Source organism: Aotus nancymaae, unplaced genomic scaffold, assembly GCF_030222135.1.
Source record: "Aotus nancymaae isolate 86718 unplaced genomic scaffold, 86718_ANA_hifiasm-v0.15.2.pri h1tg000079l, whole genome shotgun sequence".
In the NCBI taxonomy this organism is placed as follows: Eukaryota; Metazoa; Chordata; class Mammalia; order Primates; family Aotidae; genus Aotus; species Aotus nancymaae.
This window is the reverse complement of record NW_026988494.1, coordinates 26,584,031-26,603,265: the sequence shown is the minus strand read 5'-3', so window position 1 is coordinate 26,603,265 and position 19,235 is coordinate 26,584,031. Positions and strand designations below refer to the sequence as shown.

The window sequence follows — 19,235 nt, the reverse complement described above, 5'->3', positions numbered from 1 at the left end:
GACCTCAGGTGATTCACCCACCTCGGCCTCCCAAAGTGCTGGGATTACAGGCATGAGCCATCACGCCCGGCCTCGTTTATTGATTTGTAACCCACATAAACACACACACACACACTCCATACATAGCCTCTCTCACATATATAGTGAGCAAACAGCAGTGGTGTTCAGAATGTGCTACCAATTGTGTAAAAAAGGAGAGGGGGGCATTATGTTTGCATTTTCAGTCTGCATTTGCTCACATACACATACAGTATTGCTAGAAGTAGACAAAACACAAAAACGAGAAAACCCTGGTAACTTTGAGAAAGGGACCTCGGAGGCTAAGGGTGAGGTGGGGGGAGATTTTTCACTGAATGCTTTTGTACATTTTGAACATTGAACTATGTGGAAAAGTAACCTATTCAAATAATAAACATGCTTAGTTAGTTTCAAAGAGAGAGAAAAGCAAAAATAATCCCCGAGGAGCCCTAGGAAAATGCCCTTTTGGGAAGAATCCCATGGAGAATAGAGGCGTCATGACATGTGCCTTGCCGTGTCTCGAGGTTCTCAGACATTAAATCACGTGAAACGAGGGCTCCGTTACCCCCTACGATGCTTCTTGCTGTTACGTCCATGTGCTGCGAAGATGGACTTTTCTGGGGAAAGAAGGTAGGAATGGATTCACAGCCAGGGAGCACAGATCAGTAGGAAAGAAAAGGTTTGGGAGACCCCAAGATAGGTATAGAAGAAATTTCTAGTTATCATTTCAACCAGATAGTCAGGTGCTACAGAGCAGGATTCAAAACTGTCAGATTTTGAGCCTTTTCTATAACTTTCCCATGTTTTCCCCCTTCGGTCATGTCTTATCTCTTGTAATAATGGACATGAAAGTCTCGAAATGAAGAGGGTCTACGAGCTTGTGTTCCGGGACCACAAGGAATGGTGGCCGGAAGGAGACCATCTTCCCCAAGCCCAGCTTGCAGGGAAGAGAATGCTGTAGTCTGGATGGGTGGTGACAGCTACCAAGAGGAAAGGAGAGCGGGGGAGGCGCTCGGACCTGCCACAGTGAGAAAGGAGGGCTGTGAGGAGCCTGCCTGGACCTGTGGTCTGCCCGGGGACTCAGGAGAAAGGGTTCTGTAAATGCAGTGACAGATAGGCATAGCGCGGTAATAGGATTAAATCTGAAACTGTTACAGGTGAGATGTGGCTAGCCCATTCTTGTATCACAGAGACATAGGCCTTTCCTTCATTCAACAGGTATTATTTAATTTAATTAATTTATTGTTTTTGAGATGGAGTTTCACTCTTGTTGTCCAGGCCAGAGTGCAATGTCGAGGTCTTGCTCACTGTCACCTCCGCCTCCCAGGTTCAAGCAATTCTCCCTCCTCAGCGTCCCGAGTAGGTGGGATTCCAGGTGCACACCACCATGCCCGGCTAATTTTTGCATTTTTAATAGAGATGGGTGTCACCATGTTGGCCAGGCTGGTCTCAGACTCCTGACCTCAGTGATCCGCCTGCCTCGGCCTCCCAAAGTTCTGGGATTACAGGCGTGAGCCACTGCACCTGGCCATTCAACAGATATTATGTTATCTTCATTGTTACTACAAAAGCACAGAGGGACCTTCCTGTTTATTTTCTTACCTCATGCTGATCTTGAAACAACAATGAAAATGCTTCCGCTACAGGGATCTTAACACTGAAACTTCAAACCAGGGACGATGATTTACTCCCATCTCTTCCCCCTTTCCCCTTCGATGCTAACAACTTGCTACTTTGACCCCAGTTTTGCCCACATTGTCCCCAGAAAAATCAACAAACATGCTGCACCTACTATAAGCAGACACCTGTAGATTCAACGAAGTGTAAGCTTCCAGCTTTGGCTGGGCACAGTGGGCCTGTAATCCCAGCACTTTGGGAGGCCAAGGCAGGAGGATCGCTTGAGCCTGGGAGTTCAGGACAAGCCTAGGGAACATAGGGAGACCCTCATCTCTACAAAAAAATTTTTAAAAATTAGCTAGGCATGGTGATGCACACCTGTAGTCCCAGCTACTCAGGAGGCTGAGGTGGGAGGATTGCTTGAGCCCAGGAGGTCAAGGCTGCAGTGAGCTGTGATTGTGCCACTGCACTCCAGCCAGGGAGACAGAGTGAGACCCTGTCTCAAAAACAAAATAGAGAATGCAGCTTTGCTTGCAGGGAGTTTGCAGTCTCATTGGGAGACAAAGAATTACACTTAGAAGTGAATACTAATGCTTAAGAGCATACGTTCAACACGAAGCCAGAGGAGTTGATAATAAAGACTTCAGGAACCCACCTGCCAGAAGCTTTGCTGTGGATGGAAACATGCAAGCTTCCTGCAGGGAGGCAGGCCTGGAAGGACAGGTAAACTACGGGAGGACCAGAGCACACACTTCAGGCCGGGGTGGGGCTTCCTGGTGGAATGAGAGGGAGCACCTTAGCTGGAGGGGAGGACTAGGGAGCCATCATCGGCGGAGGTTGTTGCTGAGTCAATGAAAGTCTAAAGTAGGATTTTCACGGACTTACAGAAACCCTGTGTATTGCAAACATACTCGCCACGGCGTTAGATGTGACAAGGACGCTGATCTGAGTCCTGCAGCTTGCCAGCTTAGAATGGAGTACCGGGGGTGGTGGGGGGGCATTGTGCTTGGGAGAGGCCACGGTATCTGTGCTCAGCCCAATCCCCTTAGGTCTCTCTTTGCGCAGTTGGAACCAAGATAAGGGTGAACTTTAAATAGCGCCTCACTCTCTCTCTCCCTGCAAGCTCAGCTCCGATTATTTCTTTCTTTTCTTCTCTGCATTCTCTTCCCTTTCCTGCTCACGGCCAGATGTCGAGGAGAAATCCCTTCCCACTGTGAGTTTCAGTTGTGATGTCAGCCTGTGACATTTGCTGTTTTAGAGATCATGCTCATGCATTGATTAACGGAGAGTGTAAATTACGGGAACGGGCTGGGTGTGGTGGCTCACGCTGGTAATCCCAGCACTTTGAGAGGTGGGGGTGAGAGGATCAAGGAATTTAAGACCAGCCTGGGCAACATAGGGAGACCCCATCTCTAAAAAATATCTATTTTAAAAAATATTTAAAATTAAAATATGGAAATGATGCCATTATTCTCGTCTAAAAATCCCGTCTCCAGCCCCAGCTGTGACACTTTGTAGCTGTGTGAACTTGGATTGTCACTCAAATGCCCTGTTCCTCAGTTTCATTTATTTGCAAAATGAAACGTATTAATACCATCCTCTCTATTGCATGTGATCTTGAGGTTCAGATGAAATAATGTTAATGAGGGCACTTGGGATGCTAAAGAATGTATTATTTGTAGCTCAGGGTGAAGATTGCATGGGGGCAGAGGGGAGGGGAGTGAAGCTGGGAAATATCAATAAATCTCATCCAGCCCTATAATCTTGTAAAATTATTTTATGTTGTTAAAAGTAAGTTTAACTAGATATAGCTCCTTTGGTGTTTTAATAACTCTCGCGATTCCTTTTTGCTTTGTAGATGTCCCTAAGTTCCTGCTCTCCCCTGAAAGTTCCAGCGCATCTCGCCTGGCCTCCCCCTGAGTCAGTGGGACTCCCAGCCACTGCCACCGCAGCTGAAATTCTCATGCAGCATCTTCAGAGGCACCCTGGGACCCAAGCATGACTCATCCAGGTTCCAGAGCCAAAGCACCTGAACGTGGAAGGACCTTTATTATAGAAAAGACAAGATGCTTTGCACGGTAGAGAGCTGAATTTACTTGGCTCCTCTTAGAAAGTCTTTCAGCTTAAGTACTTTTTGTGGTAGTGAGTCCTGCAGTATTTCAGTAAAGAGGAATTCATGGCATAAATGCAGACAGATTTACGGATGTAGAAACATGATGATAGACATCATGGGGTTGGTGATGGGACATGATAGCGCCATTGGTAATACTGGGTGGGTGAGGCAGGTCCCAGAAGGATTCAGGCTCACTCCGAAGGCTGCTTGAGTAAGTGAATGGAGAGGCCGCTCACCGTGGTTCTTAGTTTGCTAGGGCTGCACCACAGACTGGGAGCCTTCACGAACACAAATGTATTTCCTTGCAGTTTTGGAAGCTGGACCTTTGGTTTCTTCTGAGGCCTCTCTTTGGGCTTGTAGATGCTGTCTTCTCCCTGCGTCCTCATGTGGTCATCCCTCTGTGTGTGTCTGTCTTCATTTCTTCTTCTTCTCTTTTTTGAGACAGAGTTTCACTCTTGTTCCCCAGGCTGGAGTGCAATGGCACAACCTTGGCTCATGGCAACCTCTGCCTCCTGTGTTCAAGCGATTTTCCCACCTTAGCCTTGGAGTAGCTGGGATTACAGGTGCGCCCCACCACGCCAGGCTAATTTTTTGTATTTTTAGTAGAGACGGGGTTTCACCTTGTTAGCCAGGCTGGTCTCGAACTCTTGACCTCAGGCGATCCACCTGCCTCGGCCTTCCAAAGTCCTGGGATTACAGATTTGAACCACCGCGCCTGGCCTTAATTTCTTCCTAAAAGGATGCCATCCTGCTGTAGGCCTTAAATTAAAAAAGCAAAAACAAAAACAAAAAGGATACCAGTCCTATTGGGTTATAGCCCACCCTAATCTCCTGTCTAAAGACTCTGTCTCCAAATACAGCCACGTTCTGGGGTCCTGGGGGTTAAGATTTCAGCATAGAATTTATGGGAGACACTGTTATACCCGAGTGAGTCAAGGAATGCGCCACACTCTGAGATTGAATTATGAGTCCTTTATTTTAGTTGGCAACAGAGAGGTGGCTAATGCCCAAAATTCTCTCGGCCCCGAAGAAAGAGTTAGGGGATTTTTTATACCCTAATTTGGAAAGGGAGGGGGGAACCTAGCTGAAGCAATTTTTTCAAAGAAGCAGAGTAAGCAAAAAGTTAAAAGATAAACTAGTACGTGAGAAATAAAACAGTACCAGGTGCAAGGGCTAGAGCTGTCATGAAAAGACATACAACTTACAGATAATGGGGGCTCTGGGCACTCGACACACCTGCATTCACAGGCTCTGCTGGTGCCACTTTACTCAGCCTCTTATTAGCAGATGCACTCTGGGATGCGCCCCGTGTTATCCCGCCCCAGCTACATACTACAGTTACATACTTAATGAGGGGAATAACTAAAATGAAGAAGCTAAGATGGACGGCTTAAGAAGCTAACGTGAGGCCTGAACAGCTCTCAGCTAAGAGAGAGTCAGTGTAAGCTAACAAAAAGCAGGTTATCAGAACACAGGGTAGCCCATAACACACGCCGTGGGCAGGGTTAAGAGAATGAAGAAGGGGCCAGGCGCAGTGGTTCACACCTGTAATCCCAGCACTTTGGGAGGCTGAGATGTGAGCACTAGAGCCCAGGAGTTTGAGACCAGCCCGGGCAACATAGTGAGATTCTTTTTCTAGAACACAAAACCAAGGGCCAGGCGTGGTGGCTCACACCTGTAATCCCAGCACTTTGGGAGGCCAAGGCAGGCAGATCACTTGAGGTCAGGAGTTCGACACCAGCCTGGCCAACGTGGTGAAACCCCGTCTCTACTAAAAATACAAAAATTAGCGGGGTGTGGTGGCACATGTCTGTAATCCCAGGTACTTGGGAGGCTCAGGCAGGAGAATTGCTTGAACCCCAGGAGGCGGAGTTTGCAGTGAGCTGAGATCGCGTCCTCGCACTCTAGCCTGGGTGACGAGCGAAACTCCGGCCTAGCAGGCAGGGAAGAGGGAGAAGACCCTACCTCTCTCCCTTCCCAGCCTTCCTCACTTTCCGCAGTTTTTCCCTTTGATCAAACTCATCTGGAAGTCAGAGCAGAGACTTCCAGGGTGCTGGCAGAGGGGGCATAGCTCTCAGATGCCAGCTTCCCAAGGCAGAGACAAGGCTGGCAAGGGTGGCCCGTGGGTCTGGATGGGGAGGGGAGGATAGGAGTGAGATGGGGGGATGTGCAGCTCAGCAGAAGAAAAGCACACACTTCCAGGGGAGGAAGTGCTGCTGTGTTTGAGCAATGAATGGGAAAGGGCTTGGAGGATTTATTAGAAAACAGAAAATGTCAGTTAGCTGCAAATATGTTACTCACACACTCTAAACTAAACCACCTCCTCGTGGAACCAATTCAGTGTCCTAGAAGCTGCCATTCTAGGATTCTTATTTATCTAGGTAAAGCAGAATGATAGAAAAACAAATGTTAGCTGGGTGTAGGAGCCCACGCCTGTAATTCCAACACTTATGAGGCCAAGACGGGAAGATTGTTTGAGCCCAGGAGTTCGAGATCAGCCTGAGCAACATAGGGAGACCTTGATTCTACAAAAAAAACAAAGAACAATTAGCCAGATGACATGTGCCTGTGGTCCCGGCTACTCAGGGGGCTGAGGTGGGAGGACAGCTTGGGCCCAGGAGCCCGAGGCTACAGTGAGCCGTGATTGTGCCACTGCCATCCAGATTCGGCAACAGAGCAAGACCCTGTCTTTAAAAAAAAAAAAAAAAAAAAAAGGTCAGGCGCTGTGGCTCACGTCTGTAATCCCAGCACTTTGGGAGGCTGAGGCGGGTGGATCACTTGAGGCCAGAAGTTCAAGACCAGCCTGACCAACATGGTGAAACCCTGTCTCTACTAAAAATACAAAAATTAGCCAGATGTGGTGGCAGGCGCCTGTAATCCCAGCTACTCGCAAGGCTGAGGCAGGAGAATCGCTTAAACCTGGGAGGTGGAGGTTGCAGTGAGCCGAGATCGCACCACTCAAAAAACAACAACAACAACAACAAAACACACACACAAATGTTTGCCGAACTTGTAATGTTGAACATTGTGTCCTCATGCAACATACTGCAAAATATGTCCTTTTGCATGTTTAAGATAGTGGCCTGAGAGGCTGGCCCTGGACACAGTGGTTTGATGCCCAAATGATAGGCGGCTTCAATTGATTTGTTAGTACCATCTGGCATGAAGCGAATGTGTCTCCCTGAGTTGAGACCTGGTGTTCCTCCCATGTGTTCCAAAAGAAGACTGCTATCAGAAAGGGGTTCTTGCTGGGTGGCTCCCAGGAGCCAGGGACAGATGAATAAGCTGGGATGGCCTGCAGGTCCGCACGTCTGACCCCATTTGTCCCAGCGCACTCCTTGATTATATCACAAGCCTGTTACATTGCAGGCAGATGTCTGAATGGGCCACACCAGAGTCTGTTCCCAGCCCCTTACAGAATAAGCCAGGATCCCTGGCGGCAAGGACTTATCAGGAGAAAGAAAGGCTCCTCCAGTGCCAGAGGCCGCATGTGGTCTTTTTTTTTTTTTGAGATAGGATCTCTCTCTGTGGCCCAGGCTGGAGTGCGATGGCGCCATCACAGCTTACTGCAGCCTCCACCTCCCAGGCTCCAAGCGGTCCTCCCACCTCGGCCTCCTGAGTAGCTGGGATTACAGGTGTGTGTCACCACACCCAGCTAATTTTTAAAAATTTTGTAGAAATGGGGGTCTCCCTATGCTTTCCAGGCTGTTCTTGAACTCTTGGGCTCAAGCAATGTTTCCGTCTTGGACCCCTGAAGTACTGGGATTTCAGGCTCGAGCCCCAGCCCTGCCTGTATATTGTCTGAAGCTGTATTTCGGTGATCTATTTCTGTGTAACAAACCACCCTGAATGCACTTGCCTGCAACATTCATTTCCACATGAACCTGCGGGTTGGGTGGGGCTCTGTGGGGAGGGCTTGTCTCCCACCCACACGGTATCCTCCGGGTCCTCTCAACCCAAGGCTGCAGGATCCATGTCTGAGGAGACACAGGGACATGACTGGAAAGTCGGCGTGTGCCACCCATTGAGAGCTCAGCCTGGGCTGAGGCGGGGCCTCTTTTCCTCTCCATGTGGCCTGGGGTTCTCATGGCAGGGGGGCTGGATTCTAAGAATAGGGGTCCCAAGAGAGAGCCAGATCGAATCAGAATCACCTTTGAGGTGCCAGCCCTGGAAGTCTCCTAGTGTCTCTTCCACCATCCCCAGTTGGCCAGAGAGGCTTGTCCAATTTCAAGCAGAGAGGACACAGACTTGGAGAACTGCAAGGTTCTAGAAGAACATGCGGGTTGGGAAATGGTCTTGTGATCATTTTGGAGTAGACTCTCTGCCTCAGGGTAGCTCCCTGGGTGACCTTTGCCATACATAGGACACAGGCATGTGAAGCAGGCACATCTCCCACATGTTCCTGGTAGGAACTAGGCGATGGTTGATAAACTGTGCTGATATTCATTCATTCAGCAAAACTTTATGAACGCCTACTGCGCACTGGACTCCATGTGAGGCTCTGGGAATACAGGCATGAGAAAGAAACTGTTCCTGCCTTCAACAAGCTGATTGTAGTGGTGAAGGACACAGAGCAGCCGGGCTGTGAGAGCTCACGGAAGGAGTGGGCCACTCCACCGGGCATTGCAGAAGTGACGTCGAAGCAGAAACGCGGGATGGGGCAGGTGTAGTGATTCACGCCTGTCATCCCAGCACTTTGGGAGGCCGAGGCAGCTGGATCACTTGAGGTCAGGAGTTCGAGACCAGCCTGGCCAACATGGTGAAACTCTGACTCTACTAAAAGATATACAAAATTTAGCCAGGTGTGGTGGTGCAGTCCTAGCTACTCAGGAGTCTGAGGCATGGGACTCTCTCGAACCCGAGAGGCAGAGGTTGCAATGAGCCAAGATTGCACCACTGTACTCCAGCCTGGGCAACAGAGCAAGACTGTCTCAAACAAACAAACAAAACCAGGCGCAGTGGCTCACGCCTGTAATCCCAGCACTTTGGGAGGCTGAGGCGAGTATCACCTGAGGTCAGGAGTTCAAGGCCAGCCTGACCAAAATGGAAAAACCCCATCTCTACTAAAAATACAAAATTAGCTGGGCATGGTGGTACATGCCTGTAATTCCAGCTACTTGGGAGGCTGAGGCAGAAAAATCGCTGGAACCCAGGAGGCGGAGGTTGCAGTGAGCCGAGCTCACACCATTGCACTCCAGCCTGGCAATAAGACGAAACTTCATTTCAAAAAAAAAACAAAAAAAGAAAAGGAAATAAAAACCCAGGATGGGATGAACAGTATTTCATAGTAACTAGGAAGTGACTGTACAAGGAGAAGCATTCCAGAGAGAGGAAGGAGAGGAATAAAATAAGCAGAAACCCCAGCCAAACCTGGGTGACCAACCATGCTGGTTTGCCCAGGGCTGTCCTGGCGTTAGCAACACAAGATCCACATCCAGGCAACCCCTTGTCACTGTGAGTGGCCCTTGTAAAATGTCCAGTGCCGCTGGAGCCTGGGGGAACGGGGCTGGGTTGCGGCGGGGCTGGAAGAGAGAGACAGCTGAAAACGTAGCCAGGAGCCCAAACAGGAAGCCAAGCCATGCTAAGGAGTTAGGAATCTCCAAGGTAGTTGAGCAATCAGGATGGGATTTGAAAGAGGAGAGTGGCATGCTGGGACTTGCATTTGAAAGAGCTCTGGCTTCTGGATAATGCGAGACAGGGCAACACTGAAGACCAGTTTGGAGCGGCCATCGCAGCTTTCCTGGGAAGAGATGCCGGTGGCTTGAACTGAAAGTTGTGGAGGACGGTGGAGAGAAAACAAGGAGGATGTAGAATGTCTTCGGAGAAACAGCAGAACCTGGAAGTTTCTTAGAGGTAGGAGGAGAGAGGGGGAGAAATGAAAGCCTCCCATTTTTTAGCTTGGGAAACTGGAGTCTTGGGAGGAAATCAGGATGGTTTGGAAGTCCCTTCCCCACCAGAACGCCAACAAAGCGGTGATGCTTCCGCTTCCCATGCAGCTCTTGTTGGCTTAAAAGTCGTCTTAGTTGTTGTGCAACTGACCTAGAAGCCTCAGGCAGAGCCACGAAACTCACAAAAACTTCAGGATACAAAGGAGGTTTGGGGGGCGAGGGGGAAAGAGACAGGTATTTATTAAACCACATACTTCCTAAACTATTTTTGTGCTCTATCTTATCCTATCTTCAGGAGGATCTTATGAGGTAATAGGTAGGTATTTTTATCCTCAGTTGCCAAAAGTGGCCACAGCTGTAAAGAAGCAGAGCTGGGATTTCCAACCTAGATGTGTTTGACTCCCAAGATCTGCTTTTTCCACCTTGCAGCTTCCTCAGAAACACTGGTTTCTATCTGCCTGGGTATTTCTCCCTATCTCTTGCCATGCTTTGATTCTGTCTTCATTGAGCATTTGTGCTGAGAAGCAGTTCTTCTGAGGAAGAGAGGTCAGCACCAGACTTGGGTTGGTGGCTAATGCCTGTAATCCCAGCCCTTTGGGAGGCTGAGACGGGAGAATCACTAGAGGCCATGAGCTTTAGACCCGCCTGGGCAACATAATGAGACCACGTGTCCACAAAAAAAATTTTTTTTTTAATTAGCTGAGCATGGTGGTGCATGGTGTAGGCCCAGCTGCTTGGGAGGCTGAAGCAGGAGAGTCACTTGCACCCAGGTGTTCAAAGCTACAGGAGTTTGAGACTCTCACCTGAGTGGCAGAGCAAGACTCTGTCTCTGAATAAAACAAACAAGCAAAAGCCAAATTAAAAAAAAAAAGAGGTCAGTTCAGCTCCAGTAAAGAAGGATGCATGGCCGGGTGCAGTGGCTCACACCTGTAATGCCAGCACTTTGGGAGGCCAAGGAGGGCAGATCATTTGAGGTCAGGAGTTTGAGACCAGCCTGGCCAACATGACGAAACCCTGTCTCCACTAAAAATACAAAATTAGCCGGGCATGGTGGTGAGCACCTGTAATCCCAGCTACTCGGGAGGCAGAGGCAGGAGAATAGCTTGAATCCGGGCTGTGAAGGTTGCAGTGAGCCAAGATTGCACCACTGCACTCCAGGCTGGGTGATGGAGCAAGACTCCATTTCAAAACACAAAACAAAACACACACACACAGACACACACATACATTTTACCAAGCCTGTAATGTTGAACACTTGCATTCTTATGCTACGAGAGAGAGACAGACAGAAGAATGCAGACCAAGGGATGGAAGCCTCACCTCCTCAGGGGTCTAAGAGGGTGGCAGAAGGCTGCTCTCAGAAACAGAGATTTCAAAAGTTTCTTAATCCTTTGTAACTTGTCCCTACCCTGATTATATTTGCAAAGTCCTAAAACCGGAGGACCTATGTAAGTTTCTTTGTGTGCGTGACAGCAGACGCTATGGAGGCAGTGCCCCTGTCAGCAGCCAATTTGGCAAAGGGAGAGTTCAGGGGATGAAACTCAAGAGATAGACAGCTGTGGCTGGGTGCGGTGGCTTACGCCTGTAATTCCAGCACTTTGGGAGGCCGAGGCGGGGTGATCACGAGGTCAAGAGATCGAGACCATCCTGGTCAACACGGTGAAACCCTGTCTCCGCTAAAAATACAAAAATTAGCTGGGCGTGGTGGTGCCTGCCTGTAGTCCCAGCTACTGGGGAGGCTGAGGCAGGAGAATTGCTTGAACCTAGGGGGCGGAGGTTGCAGTGAGCTGAGTCGCACCACTGCACTCCAGCCTGGCGCCTGGCAACGGAGCGAGACTTTGTCTCAAAAAAAAAAAAAAGGAAATAGACAGCTGTGGGAAGGTCACTACTGAGAAGACAGGGAAGTTGTGAGTTCTGGGGTCCTCGCTCCAAAGGATTAGGGAACCCGACAACTAGACCTATGTGGTTGGCTCTCCCAGGTCCATACAAGTGGAAGCTGGAACCATTAAAAAGCCCCAGTGCTGGCCGTGTGAGGTGGCTAACACCTCTAATCTCAGCACTTTGGGAGGCTGAGGTGGGCGTATCACTTGAGGTAAGGAGTTGGAGACCAGCTTGGCCAACATGGTGAAACCCCATTTCTACTAAAAACACAAAAATTAGCTGGTCGTGGTGGTGAGCACCTCTAATCTCAGCTACTCAGGAGGCTGAGGCAGGAGAATCACTGGAACCTAGGAGGCAGAGGTTGCAGAGAGCCGAGATTGTGCCACTGCACTCCAGCCTGCGTGACAGAGCGAAACTCCATCAAAAAACAACCCCCTCCTCCACACCACACACACACACACACACACACACACACACACACACACAGCCATCTCAAGCTCCTCCTTAACCAGCCAGGTTTACATTCTGATGTGAATCTGGGCTTCTCTCCCCATCGAAGTCTTCATCCTCCTGTATTCACATTATACTCGGTCCATTTTGCTCAATCTGTTTTCTACTCGAGTGATTTTGCATGTATCTTATTCCCCCACTAAGTTGGGAATTCTTCAAAGGATCCCAGTTTCATTCATTCCATATTTTCACATTTTCTTTCACGCAGTAGGCACATGATTGGCGTTTGACAGTAGTACTGTCACTGGAATGTCTTCAGAAGATCTGAAATGTGCATTTCTCAGCAGGCTTCTGCAGTCGCTGACGCCAGCAGAGAACGGACGCAAGAGGGCGCTCCTTCCCCTCTTATTTGAGTTCACGGCACATCGCTATTGCCCATTTGCTCAAAAACTCAAAACAGGACTGACGTTCCTGAAAACACAGCTTTCACCACTATTGCGGAGGGGCTCTGGGGAATTTTGAATATATATGCTGACACCCTTAGAGAATCACTCATTTATTCCACTCAAGTTTTTGATTCCATTAGAATCATTCAAGCAAATAATCACATTGTCAGTTTTTGAACACGTACGCTCTAAAGAAACATAACCTCTTTAAAAGTAACCAACCACGTCACACCCATTAGGATCGCTGTTATCAACGACAAACAAACAAAACAGAAAATAAGTTGTTGAGGTGGAAAAATTAGAACCCTTGTGCATTGCTGGTGGGAATGTAAAATTGTGCAGCTGCAAAAAAAAAAAAAAAAGAAAACAAACAGTATGGGCTGGGCGTGGTGGCTCACGCCTGTAATCCCAGAACTTCGGAAGGCCAAGGCAGGTGTATCATTTAATGTCAGGAGTTCAAGACCACCCTGGCCAACATGGTGAAACCCCATCTCTACTAAAAATACAGAAAATCAGTAGGGCGTGGTGGCAGGTGCCAGTAATCCCAGCTACGCAGGAGGCTGAGGGAGGAGAACTGCTTGAACCTGGGAGGCAGAGGGTGCAGTGAGCTGAGATCCCACCCCTTCACTGGAGCCTGGGTGACAGAGCAAGACTCCATCTCAAAAAACAAACAAAAAACAGTATGAACGACGTTCCTCAAGAAACTGAACGACGTTCCTCAAGAAACTGAACAGAATTTCCACGTGATCCAGTCATCACACATCGGGGGAAATACACAAAAGGACTGAAAGCAGGGGCTCAGACAGATGTTTGTACACCCATGTTCGCAGCAGCGTTCTTCACAGGAGCCCAGAGGTGGAAACAGCCCAAGGAACCATGGAGAGATGAATGGAGATGCAAATGTGGCCCATCCATACAGTGGAATATTATTCAGCCTTAAAAAGAAAGGAAGTTCTGACCCATGCTACAACATGGATGAACCTTGAGGACACTACCCTGAGTGAAATAAGCCAGACACAAAAGGAAGGTGTCTGGCTTTTTTTTTTTTTTTTTTGACAGTCTGTCTCTGTTGCCCAGGCTGGAGTGCAGTGGCACAATCTCAGCTCACTGCAACCTCTGTCTCCTGGGTTCAAGCGATTCTCCTGCCTCAGCCTCCTGAGTAGCTGAGACTACGGGCATGTACCACCATGTAATTTTTGTTGCCCAGTAATTTTTGTACTTTTAGTAGAGCCAGGGTTTCACCATGTTGGCCAGGCTGGTCTCGAACTTCTGATCTCAAGTGATCCACCCGCCTTGGACTCCAAAGTGCTGGGATGACAGGCGTGAGCCACCAAGCCCGGCCACAGGAAGGTGAATATTGACCTAAGCTTGGAAGCAAGAAGGGTGGCGCTTGGATAGACACAGAGGAGGAGGTAACAGGAGAAGCAAGAGGACGAAGGGAGGAAAGGGTTCGCTACCAGAGCCTTTGTGGGTTCCTGCAAACAGAAGTGACAGGATAAAAGAAATATTTTTAGAAGATTAGTGGGATATAGAATACATCTGAGGGGGAGAAACCGTAGGTAGATAAATCACTTTAGATGCTGCAGCAATAATTTAGGGACTAGATTAAGGACGGTGGTCTTCACGAGAATAAATGAATGGATTAGGCTGGGTGATGTAGCTCACGCCTGTAATCCCAGCACTTTTGGAGGCTGAGGCAGGAGGATTGCTTGAGGTCCGGAGTTCGAGACCAGTCTTGCCAACATGGTGAAACCCATCCCTACAGAAAATACAACAACAAAAAATTAGCTGAGGATGGTGGCACATGCCTGTAATTGCAGCTACTTAGGAGGCTAAGGCACGAGAATTGCTTGAGCCTGGGAGGTGGAGGTTGCAGTGAGCCAAGATCACACTACTGCATTCCAGCCTGGGTGACAGAGTGAGACTCCATCTCAAAATGGAGGTCGAGCGCAGTGGCTCGCACCTGTAATTCCAGCACTTTTGGAGGCTAAGGCAGGTGGATCACGAGGTCAGGAGATCGAGACCATCCTGACCAACCTGTTGAAACCCCGTCTCTACTAAAGTACAAAAAATTAGCTAGGTGTGGTGGCACGTGCCTGTACTCCCAGCTACTTAGTAGGCTGAGGCAGGGGAATTGCTTGAGGTTGCAGTGAATCGAGATTGTGCCACTGCACTCCAGCCTGGCGACAGCGAGACTCCATCAGAAAGAAAGACAGACAGAGAGAGAGAGAGAGAGGGAGAGAGAGAGGGAGGGAGAGAGGGAGGGAGGAAGGAAGGAAGAAGGAAGGAAGAAGGAAGGAAGAAAGGAAGGAAGGAAGGAAGGAGAAATGGATGGATTAAAATGATGGAACTTGGTGACAAAAAAAAAAACCAAAAAACCAATGGTGAGGATTGGAGGGTGAGTCAAGGAAGCAGAGTCACATTGGGTCAATGAAGGCTCTAGCCCGGATTTCTGGAAGGCTGCCGTCGAAACTCTCCATAGTATCTACATTCCAATTGCTGCATGTTGTTAAACAAAGTGAATATAATCCAACAGGTTTTTTCGACATCATATGAGTGGCTTGCAGACTTTCCTAAAATACCAAAGTTTTAGTCTTTGATCGTTTTGTTTTTTTCTTTTTTTTTTTTTTGAGACAGAGTCTTGCTCTGTTGCCAGGTGCCAGGCTGGAGTGCAGTGGCGCGATCTCGGCTCACTGCAACCTCCGCCTCCCAGGTTCAAGCAATTCTCCTGCCTCAGCCTCCCGAGTAGCTGGGACTACAGATGCATGCCACCACGCCCAGCTAACTTTTGTATTTTTAGTAGAGACGGGGTTTCACCATGTTGTCCAGGATGGTCTCAATCTCTTGACCTTGTGATCTGCCTGCCTCGGCCTCCCAAAGTGCTGGGATTACAGGTGTGAGCCACTGCGCCTGGCTGTTTTTTTTTTTTTCTAAGTCACTCCCGTCTTTAAAGAAGGATACATTAGTCTCCTCTTTTCCTATAGCCTTGCTATGGGGTGATTCTTACGTGCCCATGAGAAAACCAAGCTATCGAAGTAAATATGATCTGCTGTGTCCAAATCTTTATGATGCCGCTTGCTCATTCATTTTGTCATCTACAAGGCTAGGAGATAAAATGCATTGGCATTAATGGGGCACATATTGGAAATGCAGAAGCCGGGTCCCCACCCCAAGCCTAATGAATCAGAATCAGCGTGATCTCTTTAAAGATATGGAACGCTTCATAGATTGGCGCATCATCCTCCCGCAGGAACCATGCTAATCTCTGTGTCATTTCAACTGTAGCATACGCGCTGCCGAGGCAAGCACAGAATCTGCATGTTTCATAAGCTCTCCCTCCATTCATATGTACATTAAAGCTTGTAGAATAAAGTCAGAACTCCTAACAAAGTTCTCCACCAGCTTTTCAATCTTACTTCCTCTTAGTCCAACACTTGAACTCTCTGCTTCCACTGTAATTCAGAAAACAAAGTATCTTTGTAGACTGGGCGCAGTGGCTCACCCCTGTAATCCCAGCACTTTGGGAGGCTGAGGCGGGCAGATCACCTGAGGTCAGGAGTTCGAGACCAGCCTGGCCAACATGGTGAAACCCCGTCTCTACTAAAAATACGAAATTAGCTGGGTGTGGTGGCGCATGCCTGTAATCCCAGCTACTTGGGAGTCTGAGGCAGGATAAGCACTTGAACCTGGGAGGTGGAGGTTACGGTGAGCCAAGATCACGTCATTGCACTCCAACCTGGGCAACAAGAGTGAAACTCCCTCTCAAAAAAAAAAGAAAAAAAAGAAAGAAAAAGAAAGTGTCCTAGCATCGACAAGTGGTAGAAGAATTGAGTTTTTAATTTTAATTTATATTTTACTTTACTTTGAGACACAGTCTTGCCCTGTCACCCAGGCTAGAGTGCAGTGGTGCGATCTTGGCTCACTGCAAACTCTACCTCCCGGGTTCAAGTGATTCTCTTGCCTCTGCCTCCTGAGTAGCTGGGATGACAGGCATGCACCACCAGCCCAGTTAATGTTGTATGTTTTTAGTAGAAATAGGGTTTCACCATGTTGGTCAGGCTGGTCTCGAACTCCTGGCCTTAGGTGATCCACCCACCTTTGTCTCAGAAAGTGCTGTGATCACAGGTGTGAGCCACTGTGCCTGGCCAGAAGAATGAGTTGACTATAGCTGGGCACACAAGAAAAGTGAGAATCCACAAGGCAGTACTTGATTACGTGCCAGATGACTAGCAGAAGCAAGACGTGCTCTGAGTTGGAAGGAGTCGTCATGATTTTTGAAGTTTTCACCAAGTAGAGAGTTAATCTGGTCTTTTAAGGTTGAGGAGGTTTCTGCAGACAGGAGCAGGGGAGAACGCCAGGGATATGGAGTGGTTTATGCAAAGCAAACAAATAAGAAAGCAAAAATGAACAGAGATTAGACAACTTCGCTATCAAGGGGAGTAGCCACGATATGACTGGAAAAACTGAATAAGAAGCCAAGTATTTGTTCGGGAGGGCAGTGTTTTCTCTAAGTTATTCATGATAAAATGTTGATATATTGCATTCCATCGTGAAACAAACAGAAACGCTTTTTAAGAAAGAAAATGGCTATATAATTAATTGACATGCATTATAAAAATCACAACCATGTGTGCCCATGAGAAAACCAAGCTATGGAAGTAAATGTGATCTGCTGTGGCCAAATCGTTGTGATTTATTTGCTGCTTGCTCATTCATTTTGTTGTCTACAAGGCTAGCAGATGAAAACTTAGACTTACTACTACAGAAAAACAAGTATATATAGGGAAAAAATATTTACAAACTGGGAAAGTTCCATGAAGTTTTCTTTCTCTATGAAGTAGGGAAAGGTCAGGGTCATCTGATACAAGGGCAGACCATTTTGGTTCAGCTCGTAGACCGCAGTCTTCCCAGGTAACGTGGATTAAGTCCTTCAGTGGACCGTGGGAAGCAAGGTCTTGAAAGGATAACATGTGCTTTTAGGCAGATTACTCCGGTAACTGTAGACAGAATGAATTGGTGAAGAGAGCCAGGAGAGACAGGACGACCAGTTAGGAGACTACGGCAGTAAACAGTAGTAATCCCGGCTTGAGTTAGTGCAAGAAGATCTTGTATTTATACAGTACTCTAGAAATGATTATGCGAGGTAGGTAGAGTCTTTTTTTTTTTTTAATTTGGAGGTTTAATTTAAAAGGCAGCTATGTGAGTGGCATGTTTTTTTAAGACAGAGTTTCACTCTTGTTGCCCAGGTTGGAGTGCGATGGCGCAATCTTGGCTCACTGCAACTTCCACCTCCTCGGTTCAAGCGATTCTCCCGCCTCAGCCTCCTGAGTAGCTGAGATTACAGGCACCCACCACCATACCCAGCTAATTTTTTGCATTTTTAGTAGAGACGGGGTTTCACCATGTTAGCCAGGCTGGTCTCGAACTCCTGACCTCAGGTTATCCACCTGCCTTGGCCTTCCAAAGTGCTGGGATTACAGGCGTGAGCCACCGTGCCCACCTGTGAGAGGCGTTTTAAGAATTGGCAGGACTTGTTGTGAGGGTGGTGGGGAAGTGGGCAGGGAGGGATGGGAGAGGAATCAAACATGATACCAGAGTGTTTAAGCTCCGGTAACTCAGGGAACATCGCTGCTATTGACCGAAGTCTAGAGGGAAAGCTGGTGTAGAGAAGGGATTGTGATGGTAAATTTTTTTTCTTTTTATTCTGAAATAATTTCAAATTTACAGGAAATTAGACTGAAAGAATCAAACAAAATAACTCACCTATTCTCTGCCCAAAGACTCATTCACGTTTCACCTGCGGCTTCTATGACATTTTTTTTTTTTCTGAGTTGGAGTCTCACACTATCACCCACGCTGGAGTACACTGGCACAATCTTGGCTCACTACAACCTCCGCCTCCCAGGTTCAAGTGATTCTCCTGCCTCAGCCTCCTAAGTAGCTGGGATTACAGGCACCCACTACCACACCCGACTAATTTTTGGATATTCAGTAGAGAATATCCAAAATTATATGTTGGCCAGGCTGGTCTTGAACTCCTGACCTCAAGTGATCTGCCTGCCTTGGCCTCCCAAAGTGCAGGGATTACAGGCGTTTGAGCCATTGCACCCAGATTTCAGTGACATTCTTTACAGCATGACAATCACACGTTGGACACAGTCGCTCTGCTGAATCTCCTTCCATCTGGGGCAGCTCAGGTTTCCTTGGCTCTCAAGGCCTTGACTTTTTGACTATTTCAGCCCATTGTGTAGGCTGTTCCTCAATTTGGGTATGTCTAGCGTTCCCTCATGATAAAACTGGGGTCCTGCATCTTTGACAGAAATGTGGCAGAAGTCATGCCGCCACTCCTCATTGGGTTTCACCAGGTGGCAAACAGTGTCAACTTCTCTCATTACCTGTGGGTTCACTTTCATGATTTGATTAGGATGATGCCTGCCTGGTCTCACCATGGTAAAATTACTTCTAAGCGCTTTCTAATTACTGAAATATTTTGTGAGGCGATGCTTTGAAAGGCTGCTGGCAAGCCTGGCTTCCGGAGTGTTCTACCTGATTAGCTGCAAAGCATCCTGACCTAGGAGGGTCCCAGGTTTCGGTTTACTTTTTGCTTAGGAAGGAAGGGGGCAGGGAAGGGAGGAAAGAAAGAAAAGAGATAAGAAGGGGAAAGGAAGGGAGGGAAGGAAAAAGGAGGGAAGGAGGGAAGGAATGAAGAGAGGGAGAGAGCGCGGAAGAAAGGAAGAAGGAAGGAAGGAATGAAGGAAGGAAGGAAGGAACAAAGGAAGAAAGGGAGGGAGGGAGGGGAGAGGAAGGAAAAGTCAGGCAGGG

General features: G+C 48.0%; 1 protein-coding gene and 1 non-coding gene across 6 annotated transcripts in view; one reads left to right on the top strand and one right to left on the bottom strand.

Moving 5' to 3' along the window:
* The window catches only part of FBXO16 (F-box protein 16), a 76,972-nt gene extending 64,188 nt beyond the window's left edge, over positions 1-12,784 (top strand). For 2 of the 5 annotated variants that reach the window (XM_064368751.1, XM_064368750.1), the window contains exon 8: positions 3,494-12,784. In XM_064368751.1, the coding sequence (XP_064224821.1) occupies positions 3,494-3,637 (144 nt within the window). In that variant the 3' untranslated portion in view covers positions 3,638-12,784. Of the gene's footprint in view, positions 1-2,822; positions 2,849-3,493 lie in introns of all 5 variants that reach the window. The other 3 variants (XR_010339623.1, XR_010339624.1, XM_064368752.1) reach the window with 3 other exon arrangements.
* Positions 12,785-15,618: 2,834 nt separating this feature from the next.
* LOC135271505 (U6 spliceosomal RNA) lies at positions 15,619-15,722 on the bottom strand. The gene has a single exon (XR_010339667.1). It is a non-coding gene; the product is annotated as a U6 spliceosomal RNA (small nuclear RNA).
* Positions 15,723-19,235: the final 3,513 nt, after the last annotated feature.